We start from the raw sequence: 24,684 nt of genomic DNA, 5'->3' as shown, positions 1-24,684 counted from the left end.
GCCTTCCAGTACGGAGAAGGATGGCCACAGCAGCTAGAGTCCGTCGGTGGCCAAGGAGATGACAAGCAGCAGTCCGGTCACCGGGGACGAAAAGGGACGCGGACAAGCTGTCACTGTCTTTGCTTGCAGAGCAACAACTCCGTCCAATCACCAAGCAGGTCTATAATAAGAACGAATAATGCCAACCACAACCGGCCATTCAACTACCAGCCAAACCACCTTGACCAAAACGCTTGCATACTTCCGAACCGCCCCCCAAACCATCACTTACTAATACCCCTCAACCCCAAAAACTCACCACGGGTCTAGGCCGGGCAGAATTGACCCTGGACCCGCATCCAGAGCTTGCACAATCCCCGGTCTCGGCAACGTTGGCCACGCGGAAAGAGACGAACTCTAACTTCGCCCCACGGCAAAACGCATGATTTGGGGATATGGGTGCTTACCGAGAGGGTGAGCTGCGGCTGTTTCGGCTCAGGGATGGGCCCTGGGGGACGAAGGCGAATGTTTGGGTTTCCCCCGCTCATGCGGAAGATGGGAATCTTGAAATTGCGAATTTGATGGAATTTGGTATTGCCGCTATGGAAAGGTACAGTCTAACACCCCGTCCCGAATGAAACGAACTCCTTTTTGCCCAGAATGAAGATATTCACGGATTAGACTTTTTGTTCATCACTGCACCAGCCTTCGCAACCTGTCTTTGTCGTACACTGGCACCGGCACCGGCGGAGGCGGCGGTGGCGGCGGTGGCAGCTGTGGTAGCGGCGGCAGCGGCGCCTCCGTCACGCCCTCCTCGCTCCCGTACCGCCACGCCGACGCCACGGACGGCGTGTACGCCGGCGCGGGCGTGTCGTCCTCCACGTCGGGCGGCGGGCTCGCGTACCCCTGCGGCACCTCCCCGTCGCCAGGCGGACCCAGCAGCGCCACCTCCCGCGCAATGTCCGCGTCCATCACGGCAGAGTAGTACCCGTCCATGGCCATGAGCGCGTGCCACAGCGGCTGCGAGCCCTCGGGCCACTCGGCCTGGCAGGCGAGGATCTTCTTGGCCGAGGTGCGGCGGTCCTGGTACGCGACGGCGTTGCAGTCTTGCCGCGCGAGGATGATGGTCCCCTCGACCTGGACGCCGGCCCAGAAGCCGCGGGACTTGATGTAGGAGAACATGGGCCGGGAGGTCTTGGAGAGGGCGGCCTCGACGGCGCCGCCGGTGCCGAGGGGCCCGATGGCGACGGAGGACTCTGCGCCGAGGGAGACGCGCGGGTGGGTGAAGGCGGCGACTTGGGCTGCGGTGGAGAGCACGAGGACACAGTCGTAGATGTCGAGGCCGATCATGAAGCCGGCGCCGAGGGTGGAGATGACGAAGGAGGAGGGCGGGGACCAGGAGCCGTCGGGGCGGCGGGCGACGACGAGGCCGGAGCCGGCGGAGAGGGAGCCCATGTAGGCGCCGGCGCGGAGGGTGTTGAAGATGGCGAGGCCGGCGCAGGAGGCGAGGATCTTGGGGGGGATGGAGACGAGGGACTTTGTGGAGAGGCCGAGGGGGTGGAGGGGCTGGCCGCCGCGGGCGGACGGGGGCGGGGAGGGGTCGTCGGTGAAGGCGTGCAGGATGCGGGCGGCTTTGGCGCACTCGTTGGGCATGGTGGAGGGCATGAAGCCCTCGGCGCCGAGGAGGTGGGCGGCGCGGTTGATGGGGTGGCCGAGGGTTGTGGTGACGCGGTGGACGTGGTGGGAGACGCCGCGGCCGGGGGGTTTTGGGTAGGAGGAGGAGCGGTGGAAGGGGTTCTTGAGGCGGCGGCGGAGGGTGGATGTGCGGGAGGTGTAGGAGGGCGCCGGGCCTATTGATTGGAGGTCGTCTTCTTGGTAGGAAGGCATTTTGAAGGTATCATGTGGTGGATGATGGGTGTGGAGAGAGGAGAGGAGGGCAGAGGGGGGAGAGGCGAGGTGAGGCTTGAGGGTGATGATATACGTTTTGGTCTACGGACTACGGGCGGTGCTATGGGAGGGAGTTTGGACAGTCTTGGAGCGTCATCATGGATGTGGCCTGCGGAGGGGAGGGACGAGAGGCCTGGGTCGGAGTCAAGAGGGCGTCGAAGCGAAATCTGTGGGAAAGATGGTGTGCGGCGGCGAGGGGTCTAAGGTCTGGGTTCTGGGCGTTGCTGGGTCTGGCCTTACGAAGAAAACCGGGAAATACTCTGGTGGGTGATTCGTTTTTGAATTTCGTCCAATGGGGCGTGTGTCCGGGAAAAGACAATGCCCTCCCGTGCTCATTGCTCATAATCAACGAGGCGCATTTTGCGTACGGAGGCCTGGGCGCGGGGGCGACACTCGTGGAAGCGCACACGGGACGGAGCAGAGAAGGAGACTGGATGAGGGGCTGCGGGACAGGGGTTCATTAGGCTTGGAGCAGGCGCGCGAGATATCATCCCATGTTGCTGGTGGGTGCTGCGTGCAAGGTTTGTTTCATGTGGTAAGTGCGTAGGCGGCCCTCTGGGGTTCTAGCTCGAGGGGCTGGAGTAAGGTAAGGTGCGGGAAACAAAGGGAGAAGGGAAGGGTTCGTGGACGAGGAGGGGTGATGGCGGTAGTGGTGGCAGACGTTGTTGATGATGAAGAGCAGCATATAGTTTTGGGTGATGGGGGTCGGGGGTCCTGTCAAACGCGTAAGTGTCGTCGTGGGCCTTGCAGACAAAGTGATAAAGAGGGTGCGGTGGTGCTGAGATTAAGGGCCCTTGGTGTTGTAAGTGAGGATCGTGGGTGTTGTCAGTGAGGTTCCATGTGGAAGGCGGTCGGGAGGATTCAAAGTGCGGGATGGAACCGCGGAGGAGGCCGAGTGGACGGGGTGGGACGCCCGGGCGAACGAGACTTCTGATTGGTCAAAATGCGCTGTAAGAAACATAGTCCACAAACTTGGCGTCGTTCCTTAACCCAGTCTTCGTGGCTCAGTCGGTAGAGCGTTGGTCTCATATTATTCAATATGACTCTGTCGCAGACGGAGATATCCAAAGGTCGAGAGTTCGAGCCTCTCCGAGGACATTCTTTTGATTTTTGACGCTTCTTACCGTCAATCACTTGCTCTTCCTGCCGGTCGCACTGTGTTTTTTTCGTTTTTACTTAATACGCACGCAGTCCAGTTGTTGGCCGGCGCACTCAAAGATCTGAGTGCACTCAGACCAGGTCCTCATTCATCGAGACACCACGACGACCCTGAAGGTTGCGTCTGCGCTCCTGCGCGAAATCTGGCATCAACGATACAATTATTCGATGATCATATGTCCAATGTATGTATAGTTATTTACACGAATGTGCGACAAAGCTCCAGCAATACACTAGGCTCCGGTGGTACAAGGCGTCCTATGTTTGGTGAATGGACCCAAGTAGGGGGCGGCACGTTGGCGTTTCTGATGTGACGATTGGTTCTCAACAAGTGTCGGAGGCGCGATATCTTCGGCGCTCGAGCCGATATCAGTTCACACTGGGCAGCAGCCCGGATCTGCCCCGGGACCACTCGAGGCCCATGCCCACATCGACAAGGCCGTGTCGCGCACGCTGCTTGCTGTGTTTTCTCGGGGTTTCCGAGTCAGCAGTTCTCTTGGCCCGCCCGGCATGCTCAAAGCGCGTCAACTCGTGGCGCTCGTTGATCTCTCGTCAACTGGGTTGGTCTTAGCCGCTGTCGATGTAAATGGTTCAAGGTGTTGTACATGAGCGTTTCCGGCCTTGTGAAGCCCGCAGCGAGCTCTGGACCGATCGGCTCAAGGCTATGGCTGTTCATGGTGGAGGCTCGCCCAGTCTGAATAGATCCATCTTGAACAATGGAGGCATTATGCTGGGCGACAGCGGCTTGGGTATTGTGTCTGGCGGCGGGTTAGGCTCGACTTGCCTGATGTCAACGCCGTCACGGACACACCGCAACGGCCATTGAATCCACTCTCTCCACGGCTCCTGGATCGCCTTGTCCAGGGCGGAAGCAACATTCACACCCCATCCATTGAGGTACCATAGCTTTCGCTCAAAGGCGTGAACCAATGCGGCGTAGTACATGAGGATAACGAGAGCCATGGGGTGGTTCTGGCTCATGAGTTCGAGGAAGGATTGGGGAAGCGAGACTGCCCATCGCCAGACGAGGCCGGATCGGTGGGACGGCGTTGAGACGGCGGCAAAGGTGAGCTTGAGGCCTTCGAGGGCGGATTGGCACATCGACGTATCTTCGGACGGAGCCATGCTTCGGGTAAGGTTGAGGAGGTCGTCGATCTTGGTGGCGTAGTTACCACCCACGGCCGGCTCGACGCCGCCCTGGTAAAGCCATCGTGCTAGTGGTCCGTTGGAGATGTAGCGATGAGCGAAAGGTAGTGTGAGAATACTCTTGATGCCTACGCCTGTTAGCTTCCCTTTGAAATCATACGGATGAAACCTTACCCTGCAGCAAGATGAAGGACTGAGCCACGTCCTTGGATGTGATGGGACCATGAGGGTGTGCTATTGAGTATGTGTTTAGAAGAAAGATGCAGATGGCGTGGAGGACGTAGGCGTCCGCGTTGTTTTCGCCAATATCGTTCAAGCCGGGAGAGAATTTGCTGAGGGCGATGTTTTGGTGCCGTGTGGAGATGGTTGTGTACTCGTCCCTCTTCTCAGGGTTGAGGTGTGAAAGGTGGATGGCCGAAACGGCGAGGATGCCGTGAAGGAGAAAGTCCTGCCCGAGTCAGCAGGCAAAGAAAAAGGTCATGATGTCGACTTACGTTGGCGAACGCAATCTGCGGCACAGTGGTTGTCCACAAGTGGATGAAGTCCGGATTCTCTGACAGAGTGTGTGCCGTATTAGACGTGAAGTGGTGAACCAGCTGCATGTCAGTGAGCCAATCTGCCTGAGGAACCCCCTGAGAGTCCCCGGAGTCTCCTCGCGTCGATTCCGAAAAGGTCTCGCTCGCGTTCCCGTTCACTCCCTGATGGTTGAGCGCATCCATCTCGGCTGAGAACTCGGACAGGAGCCCCTGCATGGCAGCAAGCTTCTCCTTCAACGACGATAGCTGAGGCGAGTTCCTGTCCCGCCGACTGGCCGGGCGACTGCTCGTTGAAGCCTCACCGACGCTGCCGGGGGTCGCAGTGCTAGCCGCCTCCGGGGCCGGCTTGGGCGACTCGGTGACAGCGGGAAGCTGCGGGGCAAAGGGGGTCAGGACCAGACTGCACTTGACATCGTGCCGGACGCAGTTCCGACACGGGCGGGCTTCGTCGCACTGAGAACCGTTAGCTCCCATTCGCAAGCAATTGGGCCATCTAGTGTCGGGACTTGGCATCCTTCGACCTTAGGTAGGACCCCGACTGACCACTCATGAACTGACCTTGACTCGGCGCTTCTTACACTGCTGGCAGCCGTTCCGCGACTTCTTGTGGCCGATGCGGGTGCCGCGCACGCCAGACGCCGTCTTCTGCTTCCCGCCGTTCGCGTTCCCATTTCCATTTTCGAGGCGGGTGACCTCCGCCTTGAGAGAGGGCGAGTCTGTCCCTGGGGAGTCGCCGTTCATGGCACTGGCATTTGGGCGTGGTGAGAGGGCTGGACGTTGGAGAGGATGAGGAACGAAGGTGTTCCTGGTCGATCCGCGAATGACGGAATGTTTGTGTGTCTCAAGGAATGTTTTGGCGCTTGGACTCTGAGGTGATCCAAGGTATCTGATCCCCAAGCTTGTGGCGTCTTCTCATACTGCCGGGCTGCATGGCATGCGCGAACAGCGCGAGGTGGTACTCAAATGGTGGTTGTGGGAGTAGTGGTAGTGCTGGTGGTGGAGAGGAAGAGCATCAGGACGAGGAGTGAAGTGGAGGTACGAGGTACCCGGGTCCTGCTGCGTTCCTAGTGTGGTGGTGTTCCAAGCTTGGTGTTACGGGTCGGGACCCATGTATGTTCCTTGCAGCATGCACGACAACAGCAGCAAGGTCGACCGAGCGCGATCCGTATCGTATCAGCCTTCAGATTGCTGAGCTTCTTTCAACCCCTCGCAACGGGCACGGCGCGACATCAGAGAATGACGGAATTGCTTGACAGCCGTTGAAAAAGGGGAGGAGGAGAGGTAGGTTCACGACCATGTCACGGACTTGGGCGACCTTGCCGTTCCGGGCCGGCCGATACGAGCACGTGACTCCTTTGGGGAGAGAAGGAGGTGGGAGCCGTGAGAGATCTGGGAAGGACCGAAGGTACGCGGATAGGTACGTCTTGCTGGAATGGGTAGTGGGTACCTTCCCTGAGATCCGCACGGGTGCAACTGGCCCAAGCTCCGGATCCAATCACAGCGGGAGGCAGGGTTGTGGCTGCTGCTCGCTGCTGCTGTCTGTGGTGTGGCTTTCGCACCACCTGCCGAGGTGAAAGTGGGCTGTGGAGTTGGAAGTGGCAGTGGAAAGTGCCTGCCCATGCCAATTAAGCTGGGGGGAAACTGCAGGCACGAAGGAGCTAGATTGCGACCTGCAGACGCGCCAACACCGGCCAGACGCGACTTCCCGTCCACGTCCGTTCCTGCACCAAGCCCAGACGGAAGGAAGGAAGTCACCACAACGTCAGCACCGCACCTGCCCGCCTGCCAGAGACACTGAGGGACTGAGGGGGGCACTTTCCGTTTAGCTTCGTTTTCAGCCGCTGACTTGCACCTGCATCACCTCATCCCCCTCAGCACCTGCCTGCCTTCTGCAGTGTCTCCCTTCCCCGTCGTCCGTCGTCGTCGTCCCCCGTCGTCCCCCGACCCCTCTTCTGTCCTTGTCTTCTCTAGTGCCGTCCGCCATCCCTTGAAAACCAGTCGTCAATTGATAAATGACCAGACACCCGAATCCCGATCTACAAACCCCAGTTACATCTCCAACACCCCCTCACATCTCCACGAACTTGCATCAGAAGCCCCCCAGCTGCAATCCGAAAATGGCCACCCACTCCGACTACAACGACATTAAAACCACTGCCAAGGACAGTGCCGTCGGCGTCTACAATTATGGACAGCGCCAGATAAACCGTGTCGTCAGCTTCGACACCAGACAGAGAGCCTATTCCAACGTCTCCAACTTTGCTCAGGAGCGACCCCTCCTCTTCGTAAGCCCACCTGGCTTCCAATTGGATGACTTCGCTAAATCACTTTGTCCAGGCCTTCATCGTTGCCCAAGCCATCTTCTCCTCCCTGCCCATCATCGTCTTCTCGACCTTTGCCGTCTCCACCATCGTCTTCGCCCTTGGTGCTGCCGTCATCTTCGCTCTATTCTGGGTCGGCGTCGCCCTCCTTGTTCTCGTGCCCACGCTCTTCTTCACATGCTCCGTTGGCATCCTCGTTTGGACCTGGGCCGCTGGAAGTTACCTTCTTGCTAGATGGCTCTACGAAATGTCTCCCGTCAGTGCCAAGGGCGGCCTTGAGGTTGAAACGCCCAATGGCCAGAAGTTCGTTGTCGGTAAGGACGAGGACGGCTTCGAGGCTCATAAGGTCAAGGGACGGCCTTAGGCTCTCAGGAACAGGTGTGAGATCAAGGGACGGTATGGCGTTAGGTTGCTGTTGTTTGGTATGGATACCCGGATTTGACTATGCCTATGTTTCGTTTTCAACGGATAGGCCGGATGGATTACATGTAATTGCTGCTGTTACAGTTATAGGCCGTCAGACACGACTACCAAGTCTCTGTTAAGGAGAATTGATTATTGTCCCAATGTCTTCCCTTTTATGGCCGTCGTTGCCGTCATGGTCGTATCGGCCATTATCGTATCGGCCATTACCGTGTTGGCCAACATCGTGTTGGCCAATATCGTCGTCTCTTTGGCCATTGTCATCATATTGGCCGTTGTCATCACATTGGCCGTTGTCATCGTAATGGCTATTGTCATCATATTGGCCATCGTCGTCTTGGCCAATGTGGTCGTCCTCTGTCGTCGTCCTCTGTCGTCGTCCTCTGTCGTCGTCCTCTGTCGTCGTCCTCTGTCGTCGTCCTCTGTCGTCATCCCTTGCCATCGTCTTTACTGTCGTCGCCATGACTCCTGCTCACCGCAGTCACCCTCAATCGAAGTGTAAGTTCAAACCTACCAAGTACACCAAAAGTTCAGCCATACTGATTCACAGAATTTAGCAGGTGGTCTATTCCACCCTATATTAGAGCGGTTCTATCTCAAACCACCGCTTACGACGCTCGGCAAAGCCGACCAGCACCATCCGCCTCCCACATATCGCTCCCCACACACGTGGGACAGTAAAACATCGACTCGGGGTCATACACATTCTTGATGCTCAAGAGCTTATCATAGTTCTCCCCGTAAAAGCTCGCCTTCCAGTCCGGATCAAGCGCGTCGCCCTCGTTCATGTACGACCCCGTCCCGGGCGCCAATGCCTTCATGGCCCCGATCTTGTTATAGGTGACGTCGTGGTGCACCTCATCCCACGTCTCGGCGCTGACGTCGTTGCTGAGGATGCGCGCGACGGATTGGTGCAGCACTGCCGTCCGCCACGCCGGGAGCACGGCTGACGACTTGTCGCTGCCGTCTTTCCAGACCTGCCCGCCGGAGACGAGGGAGATGACGTTGGTTACGAACTCACCCGGCGCGCCGGCTAAGACGTTGAGGAGTGAGCGGACGGCGGTGCGATTGCTCACAGCGGCGGTGTCAAGAAGGCGCGAGCCGGAGGCGGCCATGAGGCCGACGGGGTTGTCGTCTACGCTGGTGTTGCCGAAGAAGGACCAGTAGTCGGGGTAGCTGACGTAGCTTGAGTTGACGAAGAGCACGTCGCTGAAGTTGCTGATGCGGTCGAGGAGGAACTTGCCGGCCGCCTCGACTTCGTCTTGGGATTTGTTGAAGGCGTAGATGGAGTGGGAGTAGGCGGTCGTGAAGTTGTTGAACGAGGGCGCGGGGCCGTCGACCTGCCAGTGGGGGTACCCCGCAAAGCCCGCCTCGACGAGTTCCGGGATGGAGGTGTACAGCGTCGTCAGGGCGTCGAGGAAAGTGTCTCTTGACGCGCCGTCTTTCGCTGCGATCTGCAAGTTCTGAACAGTGGCCTTAAGTTGCGGGTACGCCTTGATCGTAGTCGACACCACCACCCCATACGTCCCCGGCCCTCCTCCACGGATGGCATAGAAGAGGTCCTGATTCTGGCACGCGTTCGCTGTGAGAAGTGTCCCGTTCGCAAGAACCACCTCCGCCTCAAGAACCTGGTCCGCGCCGAGGCCGAAGGTATGGCTCGCAGGCCCGTGGCCGCCGCCCTGCATCCACCCGCCGGTACTACAGACCGTCGAGCTCCCGCCGCCAACGACAACGACGTTGTTCTCGCGCGCGGCGGCGTAACTCTCGCCCCACATGTACGCGCCGCCAAGCTTCATCGCGTTGCCCGTCCAAGGCGTCGCATCACACCCGGTCGAGGAGGTGTATGCCGGCTGGAAGTCGATGCCGTTGCGGAAGTAGCGGAGCCAAATCTCTAACCCCCCAACCCCGTCGCTGCGACCCAGGACGTCGTGGCCGGTGCTCTTTACCACGACGCGAAGGTAATTTTCTCGCGCGAATCGGAGTGCCGCGACGATGTCATCTGTGCTAGTGACGTTCACAGCGAAGGGCGGGTTGGTGCCCAGGGTGCAGGATCCCGTGGCCGTGGAGTTTGCGGCGGTTGAGGAGGGGGGCGGGCAGGTTATGTTCAGGGGGTAGTCGAGGCCGACGGGGTTGGCGGACTGCCAGCTTCCGGTGAACCAGTTCTGCTGCACGCTGGCGCAGGCGGAGGGGTTGTAGTCGGGGCCTGGGTAGCAGGAAATGGCGACGGGCTTTGTTGCGATGAGTTTGCCCGAGATGGAGGTGTTGAAGGCGTCCCATGTTGGGGCGGATGGCCAGCAGGCGTCTCCTGGTGCCTGGTATTGATAGTCGTGTTAGTGGGCAAGTTCGTGGTCAAGAGTTGGACTGGGATGGATTACTTACGCATTTACATGATGTGTTGGTCGCTGCCACCGCAGACGCGGCGTGAAGTGCTGCTAACACGGCAGAGAGTTTGTTGCGTAACATTGTCAATATGTTTCGAGAAATTGATCAACACTGAAGCAATGCCAAGGCAAACGAAACGAATTCAGTCTCTGGCATATCGCCAGGTATAAGTACTCCCCATCGCCCATCATGACATCTCGGTTTCTCTTCAATCGTCGGGGTTCACATGTGTGGCTCAGTTCATCATCATCGGTAGATTCTTCTTGCGCCCCCTTTTCTGCAAACCGAATGCGAGGCGCCGGTGCTACCGCAGTGGGGTCTCAATCTGCCTTCGCTTTAGGCTCAATTTGCGTAGGGCATGCGGAAGGTCTATGGGTACGATCTGGGTTACATCCAACCGTGGTCAGTCTGTTCTCTACTGTAGATCAGCAGGGTAGACTGCCACGACAGATGCGAGAGCGATGCCAAAGATGGCAAACAAAACGGAAGTAACAAGAAATACAACGGCAGCAAGGGCCATAAGAACAACAACAAGACCAAAAATTTTGACAAACACAATGGGGACGACAATGAGGACAAAGACGATGAAGACCTCAGCTCGGCCAGAACCTCCCCAGGAAACATCGAAATGCGACATAGAATCCAGCTCTTCGCGATCGGCATGGAGATCATCTCCCGCTGCCCACAGCGGCGAGGAGTCATACATCCCCCAATGCCTGCCGAAAGACCCGCCGCGACCGGGTCCAAGCCACCACACCCGGCGCCGAAACCGAAACCGAAGACGGGATCGGGCCGGCGATATTAATGACTCCGGGCCACCGTGTTTTCGGCGAATTCTTGCCGTTTGCGTTTGTTGGACTCGAGTTTTCTGGCGGACTTTACGGGCGATATCATCACGAGGCCCGATTGCTGCTGATGTTCATCTTCCAATCTGGATCAAGGAAACATACCTACCTAGTAGTCTGAAGATTAGTCCCTCACCAAGTTTTCAAGCCAAGATGGGATTAGCGAAAGATTCATGTCCAAGTAGATACATCAAAACCAGATAAGTATGCTCTTCATATCTAACAGTAATCTACCATGGCCGCTTGGACCAAAATAAGCTCCAATCATCTGTTGACCAGCGCCGCAAACTTTGTACGGATTCGGGGAAAGCAGTCTTGTCTTCAACGTAATTTCGAAGCATATCATAAATGGCAATGAAAACCGTTTGAGCCTCCTTTTCAGCTTTGTACTGATTGTTGCGACTTTTCTTCTCCTTTGATGCGGGCTCTGTTTTCCCAAAAGCCAGAGCAATTGCCTCACGAATCAAGAGGTTTTCGTATGGTTCGCTATACCAATCTAAATCTCGTAACATAAGCTGCATGATTCCAGGAAACAGCCGAGGTTCTGATTCAAGGAGCGCAACGAGTGGTGCAGAGTTCGTTCTTTCTTTCTCTGATCGGTAAGCTTTTCGATACGTTTCTGTAATGTACTCGAAGCAGACTTGGAGCAGAGTGCGACCGAGTCTGTTCACGGCGTTGATATCAGCGCCGTGGCGCAGTAGCACGCGGACGACCTCCCGAGGTGGTTCGCGGTAATACAGCTTACGCATCGCGACATAATGTAGCGGCGTGTTTCCGAGTATGTCCCGAACATGAACATCGGCGCCCTGTTCCAGCAAGAACGCCACCATCTCTGCGTCCCAGTTGCCGCATGCCTGGTGCAGCGCATGGAGAAGAATGGTGGAATGCGTCGTCATTGAGGCTCCTGCCTGCAAGAGTGTCTTGACAGCGGCTATCTTGGATTCATCTCTTCGGTTCCTCTGCTCTTGGGTATATCGAGGTTGCCCACGCGACACCACCGGATCGTAATCTATATCCTCCATCAGGGCGTAGTACAGCACATTGGGCCCCTCATCGTCTGATATCCCCTCCAGCACGTAATGCAGCCAATTTCGTTGGTCAAACTGTCTAAAGCCAGAGAAGTGAGGCATGATGTATGCTACCACGCGAAAGTAAGAATACGTGGAAAATCTCATATATTTTCTGTGCAAACAACTGAGATTCCCAGGGGTTTGGATGTTCGCGCCGTGTTCTAACAGAACCGAGATCGCGTCAACATGCCGGTGATATGCGGCCCAGTGTAGTGCAATCATTTCGATTTCGACAGGTTCTCTTGTGACGTCCGCACTAGACATATTGTATTCAAGTTCCTCAAAGTCGTCGTAAAGCTCCGTGAAGTCCCACATGTCTATCTCAGCGCCGGCTTCAAGAGCCTTTTGAATGGTCGAAGCGCAGCCAGTCTTGGCGCCCAAGAGGAGACTCGAGCCACGGTTCCATTTGATGTCGGCTCGGTAGATGGCAGGCGTCACAATGGAGTTGAGGGCCCTGCAAGTTTTGGCGAGTCTGATGGCCCTTCTCCAGATTGAGAAGCGATCGAAATCCGGGTACCAACCACGCTCACACTGCTCGGGTTCGTTGTAACCTTTCCGCAGTGACTCAAGATCGCTGTAAAATATAAAGTCGACGACGTGAAGAATTATCTCCACTGGAAGCTCGAGCAAGTGGGCGCGGCTTGCAGTTTTGGTCTGTATTGCCGGGGATAGCTCTTGCCGCGAAGGCGACGATGCGAGATCCGACGCGGAGAAGGTGTGGAGGTCCGCCATAGTTAATAATACTCTTCGATGATGAGATAGATGTTGCTACTTTGAGAAGAGGTGCGTTGCGTTTTCTGGAAGGAGGTTGTGAAGAGTTCGCTCGCACGTCTTGGTGGGCCGAATCAGATTTATGAGGTGTCTGGTGGCCACCGGAGAAATGGCAAAACCGTTTGAGCTTGTGGCGGTTTTCTTTCGAACCTTTGCGGTCTTGATCTGAAATGAGTTAGCCCAGACGAGTGTTTATCTTTTGTTACACAAGATGATTCGCACGGAGGTACCTGCTGCCAGCTGCCGATGTCCGAGCCATATTGTGCTGTTGCTCCAAGGTGTTTTCCCGTTCTATTACCATGACCCCTTTGGCACCTCGCAGTTGCTTCCCAGTCAATGAGCCTCTGGCAATACGCAATTTCATCCAGAATATGGCCGCGGCTAGCGGATTGATGAAACTCCGGTTCTATTGTCACCAGCAACTCATTGTGATCCAGCACTATCAATGTTCATTCAACCTTGTCATTGTTTCTACCTACTCTAGATTCAGAAACAATGATCCGACTCAGTTCACTTTTCAGACATTTCATGAAATGTCGTAGCGGTATCCATTTCAGGCCTTACCAAAGCTCCGGAAACGCATCAGCGTCGCGCAAAATCCTAAGACCAGGTTTCTCCCATCTCCGCAAAACCCTCCTCCCGTTTTCACTCAGATATGTCTCTGCATCGACCGCTAGTTCTTCCAAGTTTGGCAGTTTTTCCCAGGCACCATCATCGGCCAAAAGCGTCAAGTCTCCACAGAGCTGCCACCCCGCGCACGTGTCCTCGCCTCCAACGCTGACACAGGCAAAGCTATACAACGTACCCTTTAAATGCAGTTTCCTTAATGATGTTGGAAGCGTCGACATAAAGGTGCTGGCTATGTCTTGACCAGTTACAGGAGGATAGTGAGGTATACAAGTCACACAACTAGCGGTGCTTGTCACGGGCTAGAGCCCGGATTGATATCTCCGGCTTCGCCGGAGCAGTTACCGAGATCCGGCTCCGTTGGACCCACTATTCTGCCGCAGTACGCCGCCTAACCCGGCCTGCTTCACCGCTGTTAGGTGCCTATCCCTGTAAAGTCCTTTCTTCCTTCTTCAGCTTAGAATAGTCAATCGACGGCACCTCTACGTTGAACAAGCCTAGGGGCCAGCCCCTTACAGTGCTAAAGGTGTCGATCCATAAATTCCTCAAATTCTTAAATTCCCCAACAGAGAAGGGCGGCACACATAGATAGATCCACCAGGGAAACTTCAAAGTGTGTATGGAAAGTGTCGTCAAAGTCTTGGTGCTCTTCCCCAGTGCGGCTACAATATCTGACGCCTCCACTTCCATCGAGTAGTTGCATTTGCGAACATAAACAAAGTGCTCCATGTGCTCACATTGACTAAACAGGGTCTGAAACTCCTCGCGTTCAAGGAGCGTTTCTTTCAACGTGACGGATTTCAAATGATCGACAGCGGGTATTCGTTGAATCTGTGAGATGTTGAAATCTTGTATGCAGAGTTCCGAGACCTGCTTTCCAAGACGCAGAATACCAGATATTATTGATGCTGTGATCATCTCTTGCGAACCGTTGAAAACGTCCTGCGATCTTTCAGCTCTTTCCGACCTCAAAGTGACGGATTGGAGCATCGGAAGGGGCGGCTCATTGGCGGAGCTGCAGGCTTCAACAATTTGCTCTAGGTAACGTCCCGAGCTCGCCAGTGCGAGATGTCGTAGATTGTGAAATTGACAGAGAAAAACTGCTGCGAGGGAGCCGTCATATGCGACTCTTGAATCAGACATTTCCAGCGGAAGTTTGCTGAATTGCTCTGCGAACTCCGCCTTGACTCTCACGGGCTCGGGTAACGGGATTTCGAATGGTTTGAGATCAAGCTCAGAAGGAAGGCAGAAAAACATCTTTTTGACGCCATCGGCAGTGGCCTCCTTATTTCCGATTTGCCGCAATTGGTTGATGATGCGTTGTTGATGATCGAAACGCGAAATGGCAATCGTGTCTCCTAAGAAGCCGCGTACGATTCGACGATGACGCCTGCAAGTAATACTGAAAATCCATAAGTGGTGTTCTTGCAGCTGCTGTATAAGCTCCGACATCTGATATCTGTCATCGAGTAGATACAGATACCTCCATGGCCGGAGGTTGCTTAGAAGATGATGGCAGATTTGGAGCGTGAGCTCCTCTGGAAGGCTCGTAATGCAAGCCTTAGTAGCACCTGATGATGCGGAGGGGTTTGATAGGTCATGGCCGCTGGGTCGAGCTGATGCGAGGTTTGGGATTGAAGTCTTCGTGAGCTGGCAGCTTGAGACACGACCATGATTCAGCATGACTGATTGCTATGTCGATGTCGATGGGCGTGGAGGGAACGTAAGCGTAATGCGAAATGGGTCATGGGTGATCCAAGTAAAAGCTAAAGACTTGTGAGAAGAAAGAGGTTTTTCCTGAAACTGTGGCGCGCGAAGTAGACTTTGAAACTAGATACGTAGAGGGGTAAAGTTCAGATATTTAATCCAATCCAGTGAATATTTCATCATTGATAAAAATACACAACCACCAAGGTTGTATGTATGGAGAGCGCACGAGAGGGCCAAAAATGAAGATTAATGCCAACACTGTGGATCGAACACAGGATCCCCGCATTACAAGTGCGATGCCTTACCACTTGGCCATGCTGGCGAATCGGATGAAAACACGGAGGGAATTGGGAAATACAACGCTTGCAACAGTGGGTCCAAGATGTACGAACATGTCCACTACGTGTTTGGACTGGCATGTCTTCTGATTTGCTGTGCAAAGTATTTAAGCATCTGAAAAATCGCCTGCAATTTCAGGCTTTGATACCTATCTTCCTTCTTCAAACCCGTTGACCTTTTTGTTTGATCTGGTCTGAAATTGCCCAAACCTGGTGAGCCACCTTTAGCGACACCTCACGTAACCCTTCTTCCCTTCTAACTTTTCTTTCGCAGTTTGCCGCCTGGAGGCGCACCTTGTTGACTGCCGTATGACTGGGACGGGAAAATATGGGAGGGTAACATCACCTCACGTAACAGTGGCTGGCCTTGGCTGCGAGGAAGAAGGAAACAAGAATTGAATTGGAAGGCGCCAAATTTATCGCCAAGTCTCATCCTCCTCGTCAACATACGACGCGCTCGCATCTCAGCAACTGTTGCTCCTTGAAGGTATCATGGCGAACCTGGCGAATCTCCCACCAGAAATCGTGATCAAGATTGCGAAGTGCATCAGGTCTTTCGACTCACCTTTGGTCCGGGCCGAGACGTACCCTCGCAAGCTTGAATCAGCACTGAAGCTTGAGACGACATCACTTTTGAGTCTTGCAAGAGCCTGCAAAACTCTCAAGTCCCTTGTTGAACCCGAGGCGTGCTATAACTTGGCTGTCTTCAATCTGAAGCCTCTGGAAGAGTACAAGAACGCTTACAAGTTGCCAAACCTCATACGCCTGCTCGAGGAACGACGCGATGTTCGTGGTTGGGTTCGGCAAATCCACGTGCATTTTTTGTCCTCTGGCGGCATCTTACCTGATGTTTGGGACAGTGAAGGCAATATCACACCTCCGTGGCAATCTATCGCCAATATTGTTGGCTCAGGATTCGAGTCATGCTCGAGGCAAGCGATTGAAGCAGTGCCTGGATCAGGTGCCGTGGAAAAATGGCGAGGCTACCTCCTGTTCCTCCTTCTCCTCAAAATTCCCGATGTCAGAGGCCTAAGCGTCGCAGCAACACCCGGCACTTTCAGATTTGCAGCCCAACTGGTGGACACATACGCGACACGAAACCCAGAGAGATGCTTCAGTCTATCAAGGCTGACATCCTTGGCCGTAGGCGTTTGTAACCCATCCGTCTTCGATCGGAACGGGCACAATTATGGATGCAATCTGTGGAAGTCTTTCATGGGGCTGAATCTGTTTCCCAAAATTTCCGAAGTCTGGGTTAGCAATCTCCTCCTCGACGCCATGGTCCCCCATTGCATGCCGAAGCAGGCAAACGACAATATCACTACTATAACTCTGCGAGACGTCTAAAGCACAGTGGCAGAGTTGCGCGAGGCCGTTCAGCAACTCCGTAATCTGAGAGCCTTCAAATACCTGGTTATCGACATCGAAGATTCGGGTTTATCATGTGGAAAAATCGTGAAGGCCTTGGAACAACACGTTTCGACATTAAAGACGTTCTGTTATTATTCTTCTTTTTTCTTCGTTTTAGAAGAGGAGTCTTTAAGCATTTTCAAGGACATGTCCAAATTGGAGCATCTATTCCTCGACCTCAGTTACTTCGCCGCGATGCTTGAAGAGGGCCATCGGGACGACGATGAGGTGAACGGAGTGACTTGCAACAGTCTCCAAGATCTTGAAGAACACGTTTTGACAGTTCTCCCCCCATCTCTCAGACGCCTGAACTTGGCCGGCGAACCACGTCGTATCCTCAACAGCATGCAATGGCTCGCTGAGAATTGCAAGCCAACTTTGCTTCCACATCTTCGGGAGGTTGCTTTCGAGGATATAGTGTTCAGCGACCCATCTGCAGAGCAATCCCTTGCACTAACTTGCGAAGTGTTTGCCAAGGTCGGCGTGCGGGCCTCAAAGGAAGTGGACACGATGCTGGGTTTCTAATGAGACGTATAGCAAATCGTTTGTAATCTCATCACTATGTTCGAAGATGACATTTTATATGATGATACTAAGATCTAGGGATCCAACTCAGTTTTCCAAGCGTTCTGCTCCCCACACCTTACTAGGCACTTCTCAATTCCGCGCCCGACTGTTCTTTTTGGTCTGGCAGATACGCGACAATAGGTTGCGATCCTGAACTAATTTATTACTACATTGTGTTCCGAACGAAGACAATCACCTATAGGGTAAACGATAGCTCTAAAGAGATAATTATGTAAGTAACCAGTTGTTCGGTGTGGAAACCCCTTCCCTGACACTCTCAACACCAGCCAGTCGGAATGCTCGACGAGTTTCTACACAATTGTCGCACCAGCATCCTACAGCAATTTCGCGGAGCTTAGGCAGTGTGCCTTCCTTGTACCTGTTAGCAAGTAAACGAAGGCTCACATGCAAAGCTTCCACATCGCCTGTTAAATGAATCTTCTTCAGGGAATGAGGCAGCATCATGATGGCCTCTTTCTTCAAGCCCGCGTACGCAGAGCTCCGCGCATTTAGCCATATACTTTCCAGCTTCTGAAATTGCTTGTATGTGTTGAAAGACGGACTGGCCGAACAAGTGTAAGCGCAGTCTAAACATGCTTGTTACGGTCAGCTATCCGACAGTAGGGTCTGCTAACAGAAGCTGGGGATTGAGACGTAATAACAGTACACTTGGTCGTGGTCTGGGTCGTAGGTTGTAGGCTGTAATAGATCGATCTTCAGAGGCTAAGGTGATCAGTCTTAGACTCAACAAGTAATTCGCAGTGAAGGTAAGCTGAGAGTATCCGTGAGGATGAATACTAAGTTGATTGCTGAAGAGCTATGGAAGTCTGACCATGAGCCAGGCTCAGGTCATACTATATACAGGTCTAGGGTAGTTTCCTTACTCTGAGGACCGATGTCTTCCGAGCGGTCCCCGGGTGTGGACCGCTTTCTCCATGTCGGTCCTAGGTCAGGACCGCTTATCTCTCGTCGGTCCTTCTTATCATCACGTGAATTGTACCATAATTCTTCCGTTCCGAGTGAGTCCCTGTTGTTCCCGTGATCCTGCAGTACAAATGTCCTGTCCTAGCCGCCCGACGCCCAAGTGGGTCGGTCAACTGTTATCCATGCATAACGGGTCGTAACAAGTAACCCCTTATTATACTATAGCTTAAATTTAAAACCCTCTAAAATAAATCTTATATATACCTCTTACTTAATTAATATAGCTTTTATTATTAATAATATTAAATATTTAAAAGAGATTAGTTTACTATATATTTAATAATAACTTAACTTATACTTCTTTATAATATATATTAAGTTCTTAGAAAACCTTTAAACCTAAGTTGTTTATTAAATTAAATAGAGATTTAAAAAGATCACTAAAAACCTAAAAAATAAAAATAATATAAAGGAAACTAATAAAATATTTAATAAGAAGTATAGTAAATAGTTCTAAGAACTAATCGCTATTATTACTTTTATTTAAGGATATAGTAGTTAAAGAGACTAGCTTAGGTTAGAGTAGAGGAAAAAAAGGTCCTTATATTCCCTTTAGTTATAACGTGGTTGATAAGCGAAGCGATCAGACAAGCGAAGCGATCACCCAACCGCAACCACAGCACATTTCTAACTCGTACACAACACCCACAGAATCAATTGAGTTCAAACTACTCAGAAACCTCTTCATTAGATGTTTCTTCAATAAACTGACATGTTCGCGCATTATGACCAGTGTTCCCACAGACACCACATCGCCGTTGACCTGTTTCCGTCCTCGGCCGACGGCCACTACTCCGGCGCGTTTCCTCCTCGATCTGAGCTGTCGCCTCTCTCTGCGACTGAAGGTCCTCAGCCTCAGCTACAGTAAGACTTCCTCCTTGTCTGAGACGTGTTTTCTTAGCCCTTCTGCGTCGGCTAAGTAGGTTATTCTCTTCCCGAAGGATCTGGACCTCAGACCTTAGTAAGGCAATCTGGTGCATAAATCCCCGCGCTCCCTTTGATAGATGCTCTACAGCTTCAATAATTGAAGTTGGGGAGCTATTCTGATGGCGAGAGATCCTCCTTTTGATGAGTTCAGACTGAGAAGACGCCTCAGTTGGGTTGTTTGGCGTCTGAGAAGTCCACGCGGGGGGTGTTGTTGGAAGGGACCATGGAGGCGTTGGAGTGTGTAACTTGATATCGAGCTTTGAAAGCACACTTTCGGCACTTAGAGGGACAAGCCCAGCCCCTCTGAAACCTCCCTGGATGTTTTTAACTGTGAGGGCTTGTGTAAATGCCTCGCGAAACGCAGGGAAGAAGTCTTCCTTTGTAATGTGCGTATTACCCCGGCGCATCTTATCCTCAATTTGTCGACCATAAGCCTTCTTTAGCGGCCCAAAACACCCAACATCTAAGGGCTGAAGCAGATGAGACGAATGGGCCGGCATACAGAGTGTGATGATGTTGTTTTCCTTGCAATATATCTCAAAGTCGGCGGCGTGGTGACTTTTATGCCCATCGACAATGAGGAGGCGATAACTACTACTTGCACGCGGTTTTGTATGCCGGTTAAAGTGCTGTAGCCAGTCTAGGCCTCTTTCGTTTGTTGTCCATCCGTTTTCAGACGTTGCGATGACCCAGTCGCGTGGGAGACTGGTTTCTGTATACCACGTGGAGAGGTGATATTGGCCTGCAACGATGATGTACGGCGGAACGCTGTAGCCTGACGAGTTGATGGCCTGAATGACTGTAACCAATTGACGGTCACCAGGCTGCATCATTTTCGTGTTTGAACGCCTTTCGGCACTCGTGACGACCATCCCGGATGCAATCTGGCCCATCATAAACCCAGTCTCATCGAAATTATAGATATCGGAGTCCACAATGCCGTATTTCGCGATTGTATTCGCCACAAGACGAAACCACGCGTTTATCGCGTCTGGATCTTCGCATTGGGCCCTCTTATAGTCGTACTTGCGAAAAAAGCGCGTCCGGAGCTGCGGTTGTCGCTTGATGAAGTTCGAAGCCCAGCGCTTCCCAACTGGGGGCGCGTCGCGGTCGGCAAGCAGTCGATTGGCCATATCTTCCACACCACTGATGCGAGGAGGAAACGATCGGGAATCCAGGTCGAGGATATACTCAACTAGCTTCTCCTCTTCAAGCTCCGTTAATTTGCGTGAGTTAGGTATAGTATCACGTCGTGATAGCTTTCCCTTCATTCGGTCGCGTAGCGTTGAGTAAGGCACTGAGTATCTGGGATGCAGCTCTTAAGCTAAGATTATTGCTTCGTTTGATTGCTTGGGTAGCTAAGTTCAATTGAGCTTCTTTATTTGCTGATGACATGGTTGTGTGTAGCGTAATGTAAATGTAAAGGTAGGAGATAGGTATGTTGCGGTCGGGTGATCGCTTCGCTTGTCTGATCGCTTCGCTTATCAACCACGTTATAAAAATTCACAAAAGAATTCTTCATAAAATGCTATAACGGCCGATTTCGTAGGGCTAACGAGCACTCCGTACCATTAACACCAGTCACGCAACCAGGCCAAACATTGGCGCGAGATTCAATCCCCCAGATTGCGGAAGGGTGCAGATGCGTATCAAATGGTAGCCCTCTGTACTTTGAGTTGAGAAGTAATGAAAACTGTCGGAAGATCTCACCGCCAACCGACAAGGTAACATGGGTGACCTGCCGTAGGCGGCAAAGCAGGTCAACGGTCATGAAAGCAAGATACTCTCCGCTTTGAACAGTACTCGCCCGTTTGGCAACACCATTGGTCTTCTCAAGAGTCGAACGCCGAAGACCATCAGTTTTCTCAAGCTTGAAACGCAGAATATCATCATATTTTGCAAGTTCAAGGGGATCTGACTGATCAACGTGCGAATCCGGCAATGCTCTATGCGAAATTGGAACAAGCGTAATGCTCACGAAAATCTGCTTTATGCAGTCGCAGATCTGAGGTTTCTCGTCTAGAAGGCAGAGCAGGGAGACGAGCTTCTGTGCATCGTTTTTGTCATGTATGCTGATGAATCGAAACACCTCCGAAAATAGGATTCGGCGCAATAAAATGCAGGTGCTGGATAGATTGACTATGGCTGCTTTTTTGGCTCTGTTCAACTTGATATCATACGGGGCGATGGCCCATTCGATCTTGCCGGTGGCATGCTGGCCAGGGCTTATGGTATCGAAGTATGATGCGATATGTAGCAGGAGCTCTGTGGGAAGATCGCACAGCTTCGCCATCGCAGCTATAAATGAAACGACTGGGTGAAGGTCGAGAAGTGAGGAAGGCGACGCGTGAAGTGGTGTGTACAGGTGTTGCAAATGCGGAAGTCTTTGTCCACAGCTTCCAAGATAAAAGCAGTAGAATGGGATCTGACAGAAAATGAAGGAATTTTCGCGGATTGCTAAAAGCTTTGAAGTTGAGCTAGCGGTTGAAGAGTCATTAATTGAACCCACACAGGCTGTGGGTGAAATGAGTACCTTTGTGACAATGCTTTCGGGTGGCCAGAAAGGTATTAGGTCAAAAAGATGACAATCATGAGAGTGGCAAAAAGGTTTTCGGGCTGCTCACGTCTTCTACATTCATTATATTCGTACAGGAAGTCTTTAACCCGCAAGTGGGTTCCATCTACGGACTCAACAGCGATAATTCGACCCCTTTAAAGCTTTGATTACGTGAAGCCCTCAACAATGAATTTCAATTGTCCTTGGATTTTCGTCAAACACCAATAGGACTTATCCTGTTGTGGGGGAGAGCGACGAGGGCATCATGCATTGCACGTAAGTGTCATCTTCTCTAAACCACGAGGTACACCAAAACCAATATCCGTTATATTTCGCCCATATTACACTTCTTCTCGCCCGCCAAGCTCATAGAAAATCAATGCTAGTCTCGGAAGAGGGGTACCGCAGCGATCTCGTAGCCACTGTTTCGGCCACTGCACCGTAATCCGACTCCGTCTGCTACCTCTAGAGCTACCAAAGCTGGGGGTGCTCATCCACATAAGCAGCGGCCATGCCAATTTCTTGAAATTTCTCCCTGAAATGATCCGTCTTCAAGCCCGCATAAAACCCCACCTCTTTGAGGGTTGGATATTTGGATTCGCAGTTCTCTGCTAGCCAGATGAGCTCTTGCTCAGGAAAGTGATCGATGTGCAACCGCTCCAAGGAGGCTGGCAACATGCCGATGACTGCGTTGCACACTTTGGGCCTGCCGGTCTCGTCGTGAACCAGGGTGAGCGCGTGTTGCACAAAACTCGCATCTAGCCAGAGGTTTTGAAGTTTGGAAAAGTTACTGAACGTTCTATGGCCGTGCACCTCTGTTGTAAGGTGCCATGTCGGTAGAGTCTCAATTGCAATTGTGCGTAGAGTTGCTGCTCGCTCGGAGAGGGCCGTTAAAAGCGAGATCATCAAGTCGTTCTGGTCGATCAAATCGAATGTAATCTCTGCATCACGACATACGAACATTTCAAGGCATTTGGCATATTCAACCATCTCAGCGAGGTCGTCATAATCGATCGTGACTTCATCGAAGACGAGTGAGGTTATGTTGGCCTCGAAAATGGTTGTGGGCTGAGAAAAGTGTTGAAAGTCGCTCCAACTTTGAACATAACTGTCCGAAACGTTGGGAGCGGCCTCGAACAAGATGTCCCAGGTTTTGGGGGCATAAGAGTCCCAATAAAGATCATCAAAAAGATCAGCGGAATAGTTGCTGCGAACTGCGTCCTCCAGAGTGATGGACTTTAGTGATGGGAAGCGAGTAGAAAAGGAACCGAATAAGATCATGTGGCTGTGTACCAGAGTATGATTGGACATAGAGAGAGTGAGGTCGGTGAGGTGAGTTAACCGACTCAGCACCAGCCCCGCAGCCCAGATGATGTACTTCGAGTTGCGTATTGTGGGGTTCTCATCAAAATAGCTCTCTAACAGAGCTAAGTATGATGCGTGACTACCTTCAACCACCTCCTCATCTTCGGAAAGTCGGGGTAGATCGGGAGATAAGAGGTACGCCATATTGTCCAGGGCGATGCGATTTGGGCTGTCTTCCAGCTTTATTTGAAGAACAAACTCCTTGATTGAGTTGCTGAGGGTGGGATTGTTGCGCAAGACACGGAAAAGATCGATCAGCTGATTAGCCGCATATTCACCGTGAATACTGATAACTCGGTAAGACTCCTCAAACAGAAGTTGGCGACAGGTCTTACTGACGATAGATAGTTTGAAAAGGGAAGCTCGAGCTTTTCGAATGGTTACCGAGGCCTCGCGAGCGCATTCACGGCTAGATTTCAGTATTGTTTGCCTGGTCGATTGGGTGGAGTTCCCCGGCTGGTTGACTCGAAGAAAAGAAGCTATATGAAGCAAGAGCTCCACAGAGAGGTCGGAAAATTGCGCCATGGCGATCTTTCAAGAGCGAGTCGAGCTTCCGGGGTGCTGTAGCCCTACAGTGAGGTTTGAAGCCACGATGGCAATCAACACAACATTCCACACCCACTGGGTCCATTTTTGTCACCGCTGTCTATGTATATAGCCGAACACAGGGATGGGGCTAGTCATGAGACTCTATGAGATAAGCGTCATCAGAAGAGTTCTGCAATCCGTGTGGACACTTTGAGCTAACGGTGTGGAGTACTACACTGCAATTGCTACATAATTGTCACAGCCCGTGTTGCTGTCATTGTCACTGCTGTTTCACTGTCATCCTAGACCGGAAACGATGCGTCAGCCAAAATTCCAGTCTTCTTCAGGAGATCGCTGGCCACTTTCGAGTCGGATGCTTATTTCAGTGTTAAGCCTTAAGTCATATGAATCCATAAATGCCGACGATACCTTGACTCAGACCAAAGAAAATCATGTTCACTGACACAAATGCCTTGGGGGGCTTCTTTCGTTTCAGCTGTGCTATTCACATTGACAGTCTCCCGCCTCAAAGAGTGCATATTGATGGCGTCTAGTATTGAATCTCTGCTCCAGAATGATCCATTCCCGGGTAGTTTTCGAGATATGCCATGTCTTTTTCGGCTTTGTTTTATGCATGCCCTGAAATTCCTTCGTCTTTAGCTCTTCAAAGAACGGACCCCTCAGCGTAGAGCTCTGCTACCAAAGCTGGGGATACGGATCCACGGGAACGATAGCAGCGCCAGCGTCTCTCAAATGCTGTACGAGAGGACGCATACTTGCAGAATTAACATACGTCGTATCCAATCCCAATTCTTTCAGATTCGGTAACCGGGACCTGCGGTTCGATGCTAGCCAGCTGAGGTCTTCATCGGTGGGTTTCCCCTCGAGGTGCAGCCGCTCCAGGGAGGCCGGCAGATGTTTGAGAATTCTGCCTTGCAGGGGTTCCGTACTTCCGTAACCTTCGTCGCGCGGATGTTTGCTGAAATCCGCATCTAACCAAAGGTTTTGAAGGTTTCGGAACTTCCTGAATGAGGAAGGGCCAAGCAATACCGCTGGAAGCTCATGTACGGAGGGAAGGCAAATGGTATGTAGA

The 24,684-nt window shown here is 52.6% G+C and overlaps 8 protein-coding genes across 8 annotated transcripts; 3 read left to right on the top strand and 5 right to left on the bottom strand.

The window, feature by feature from the left end:
- Nucleotides 1-672: 672 nt before the first annotated feature.
- On the bottom strand, nt 673-1,866 carry CGGC5_v004950 (SH3 domain-containing protein; the record flags this gene model as incomplete). The annotated part of the gene is made up of 1 exon (XM_032030240.1): nt 673-1,866. One exon carries the CDS (start codon nt 1,864-1,866, stop codon nt 673-675), a length of 1,194 nt encoding a protein of 397 aa, XP_031893005.1.
- Nucleotides 1,867-3,636: 1,770 nt separating this feature from the next.
- On the bottom strand, nt 3,637-5,507 carry CGGC5_v004949 (Sterol uptake control protein 2; the record flags this gene model as incomplete). Its single annotated transcript, XM_032030228.1, has 6 exons — nt 3,637-3,640; nt 3,690-3,842; nt 3,896-4,358; nt 4,405-4,678; nt 4,725-5,219; nt 5,325-5,507. The coding sequence occupies 6 exons, from the start codon at nt 5,505-5,507 to the stop codon at nt 3,637-3,639; spliced, it is 1,572 nt and encodes a 523-aa protein (XP_031893007.1).
- A 1,376-nt stretch (nt 5,508-6,883) lies between these two features.
- Nucleotides 6,884-7,451, top strand: CGGC5_v004948 (uncharacterized protein; the record flags this gene model as incomplete). The annotated part of the gene is made up of 2 exons (XM_032030217.1): nt 6,884-7,051; nt 7,104-7,451. 2 exons carry the CDS (start codon nt 6,884-6,886, stop codon nt 7,449-7,451), a joined length of 516 nt encoding a protein of 171 aa, XP_031893514.1.
- A 234-nt stretch (nt 7,452-7,685) lies between these two features.
- On the top strand, nt 7,686-8,094 carry CGGC5_v004947 (uncharacterized protein; the record flags this gene model as incomplete). The annotated part of the gene is made up of 3 exons (XM_066151369.1): nt 7,686-7,911; nt 7,992-8,008; nt 8,068-8,094. The coding sequence occupies 3 exons, from the start codon at nt 7,686-7,688 to the stop codon at nt 8,092-8,094; spliced, it is 270 nt and encodes an 89-aa protein (XP_066009111.1).
- Nucleotides 8,095-8,118: 24 nt separating this feature from the next.
- hpm9-1 (FAD-linked oxidoreductase hmp9) lies at nt 8,119-9,973 on the bottom strand (the record flags this gene model as incomplete). The annotated part of the gene is made up of 2 exons (XM_032030206.1): nt 8,119-9,822; nt 9,890-9,973. The coding sequence occupies 2 exons, from the start codon at nt 9,971-9,973 to the stop codon at nt 8,119-8,121; spliced, it is 1,788 nt and encodes a 595-aa protein (XP_031893515.1).
- A 994-nt stretch (nt 9,974-10,967) lies between these two features.
- ANK2-2 (Ankyrin-2) lies at nt 10,968-12,539 on the bottom strand (the record flags this gene model as incomplete). The annotated part of the gene is made up of 2 exons (XM_032030183.1): nt 10,968-11,844; nt 11,974-12,539. The coding sequence occupies 2 exons, from the start codon at nt 12,537-12,539 to the stop codon at nt 10,968-10,970; spliced, it is 1,443 nt and encodes a 480-aa protein (XP_031893011.1).
- A 3,206-nt stretch (nt 12,540-15,745) lies between these two features.
- CGGC5_v004944 (uncharacterized protein) lies at nt 15,746-16,600 on the top strand (the record flags this gene model as incomplete). Its single annotated transcript, XM_032030171.1, has 1 exon — nt 15,746-16,600. One exon carries the CDS (start codon nt 15,746-15,748, stop codon nt 16,598-16,600), a length of 855 nt encoding a protein of 284 aa, XP_031893137.1.
- Nucleotides 16,601-22,169: 5,569 nt separating this feature from the next.
- CGGC5_v004943 (uncharacterized protein) lies at nt 22,170-23,207 on the bottom strand (the record flags this gene model as incomplete). Its single annotated transcript, XM_032030148.2, has 1 exon — nt 22,170-23,207. One exon carries the CDS (start codon nt 23,205-23,207, stop codon nt 22,170-22,172), a length of 1,038 nt encoding a protein of 345 aa, XP_031893131.2.
- Nucleotides 23,208-24,684: the final 1,477 nt, after the last annotated feature.

Source organism: Colletotrichum fructicola (genome assembly GCF_000319635.2).
Source record: "Colletotrichum fructicola Nara gc5 chromosome Unknown KSG_Nara_v1_contig03, whole genome shotgun sequence".
Taxonomy (NCBI): Eukaryota; Fungi; Ascomycota; class Sordariomycetes; order Glomerellales; family Glomerellaceae; genus Colletotrichum; species Colletotrichum fructicola.
Note: the sequence above shows the minus strand (reverse complement) of the source record. Positions and strands in the feature narration are given on the sequence as shown.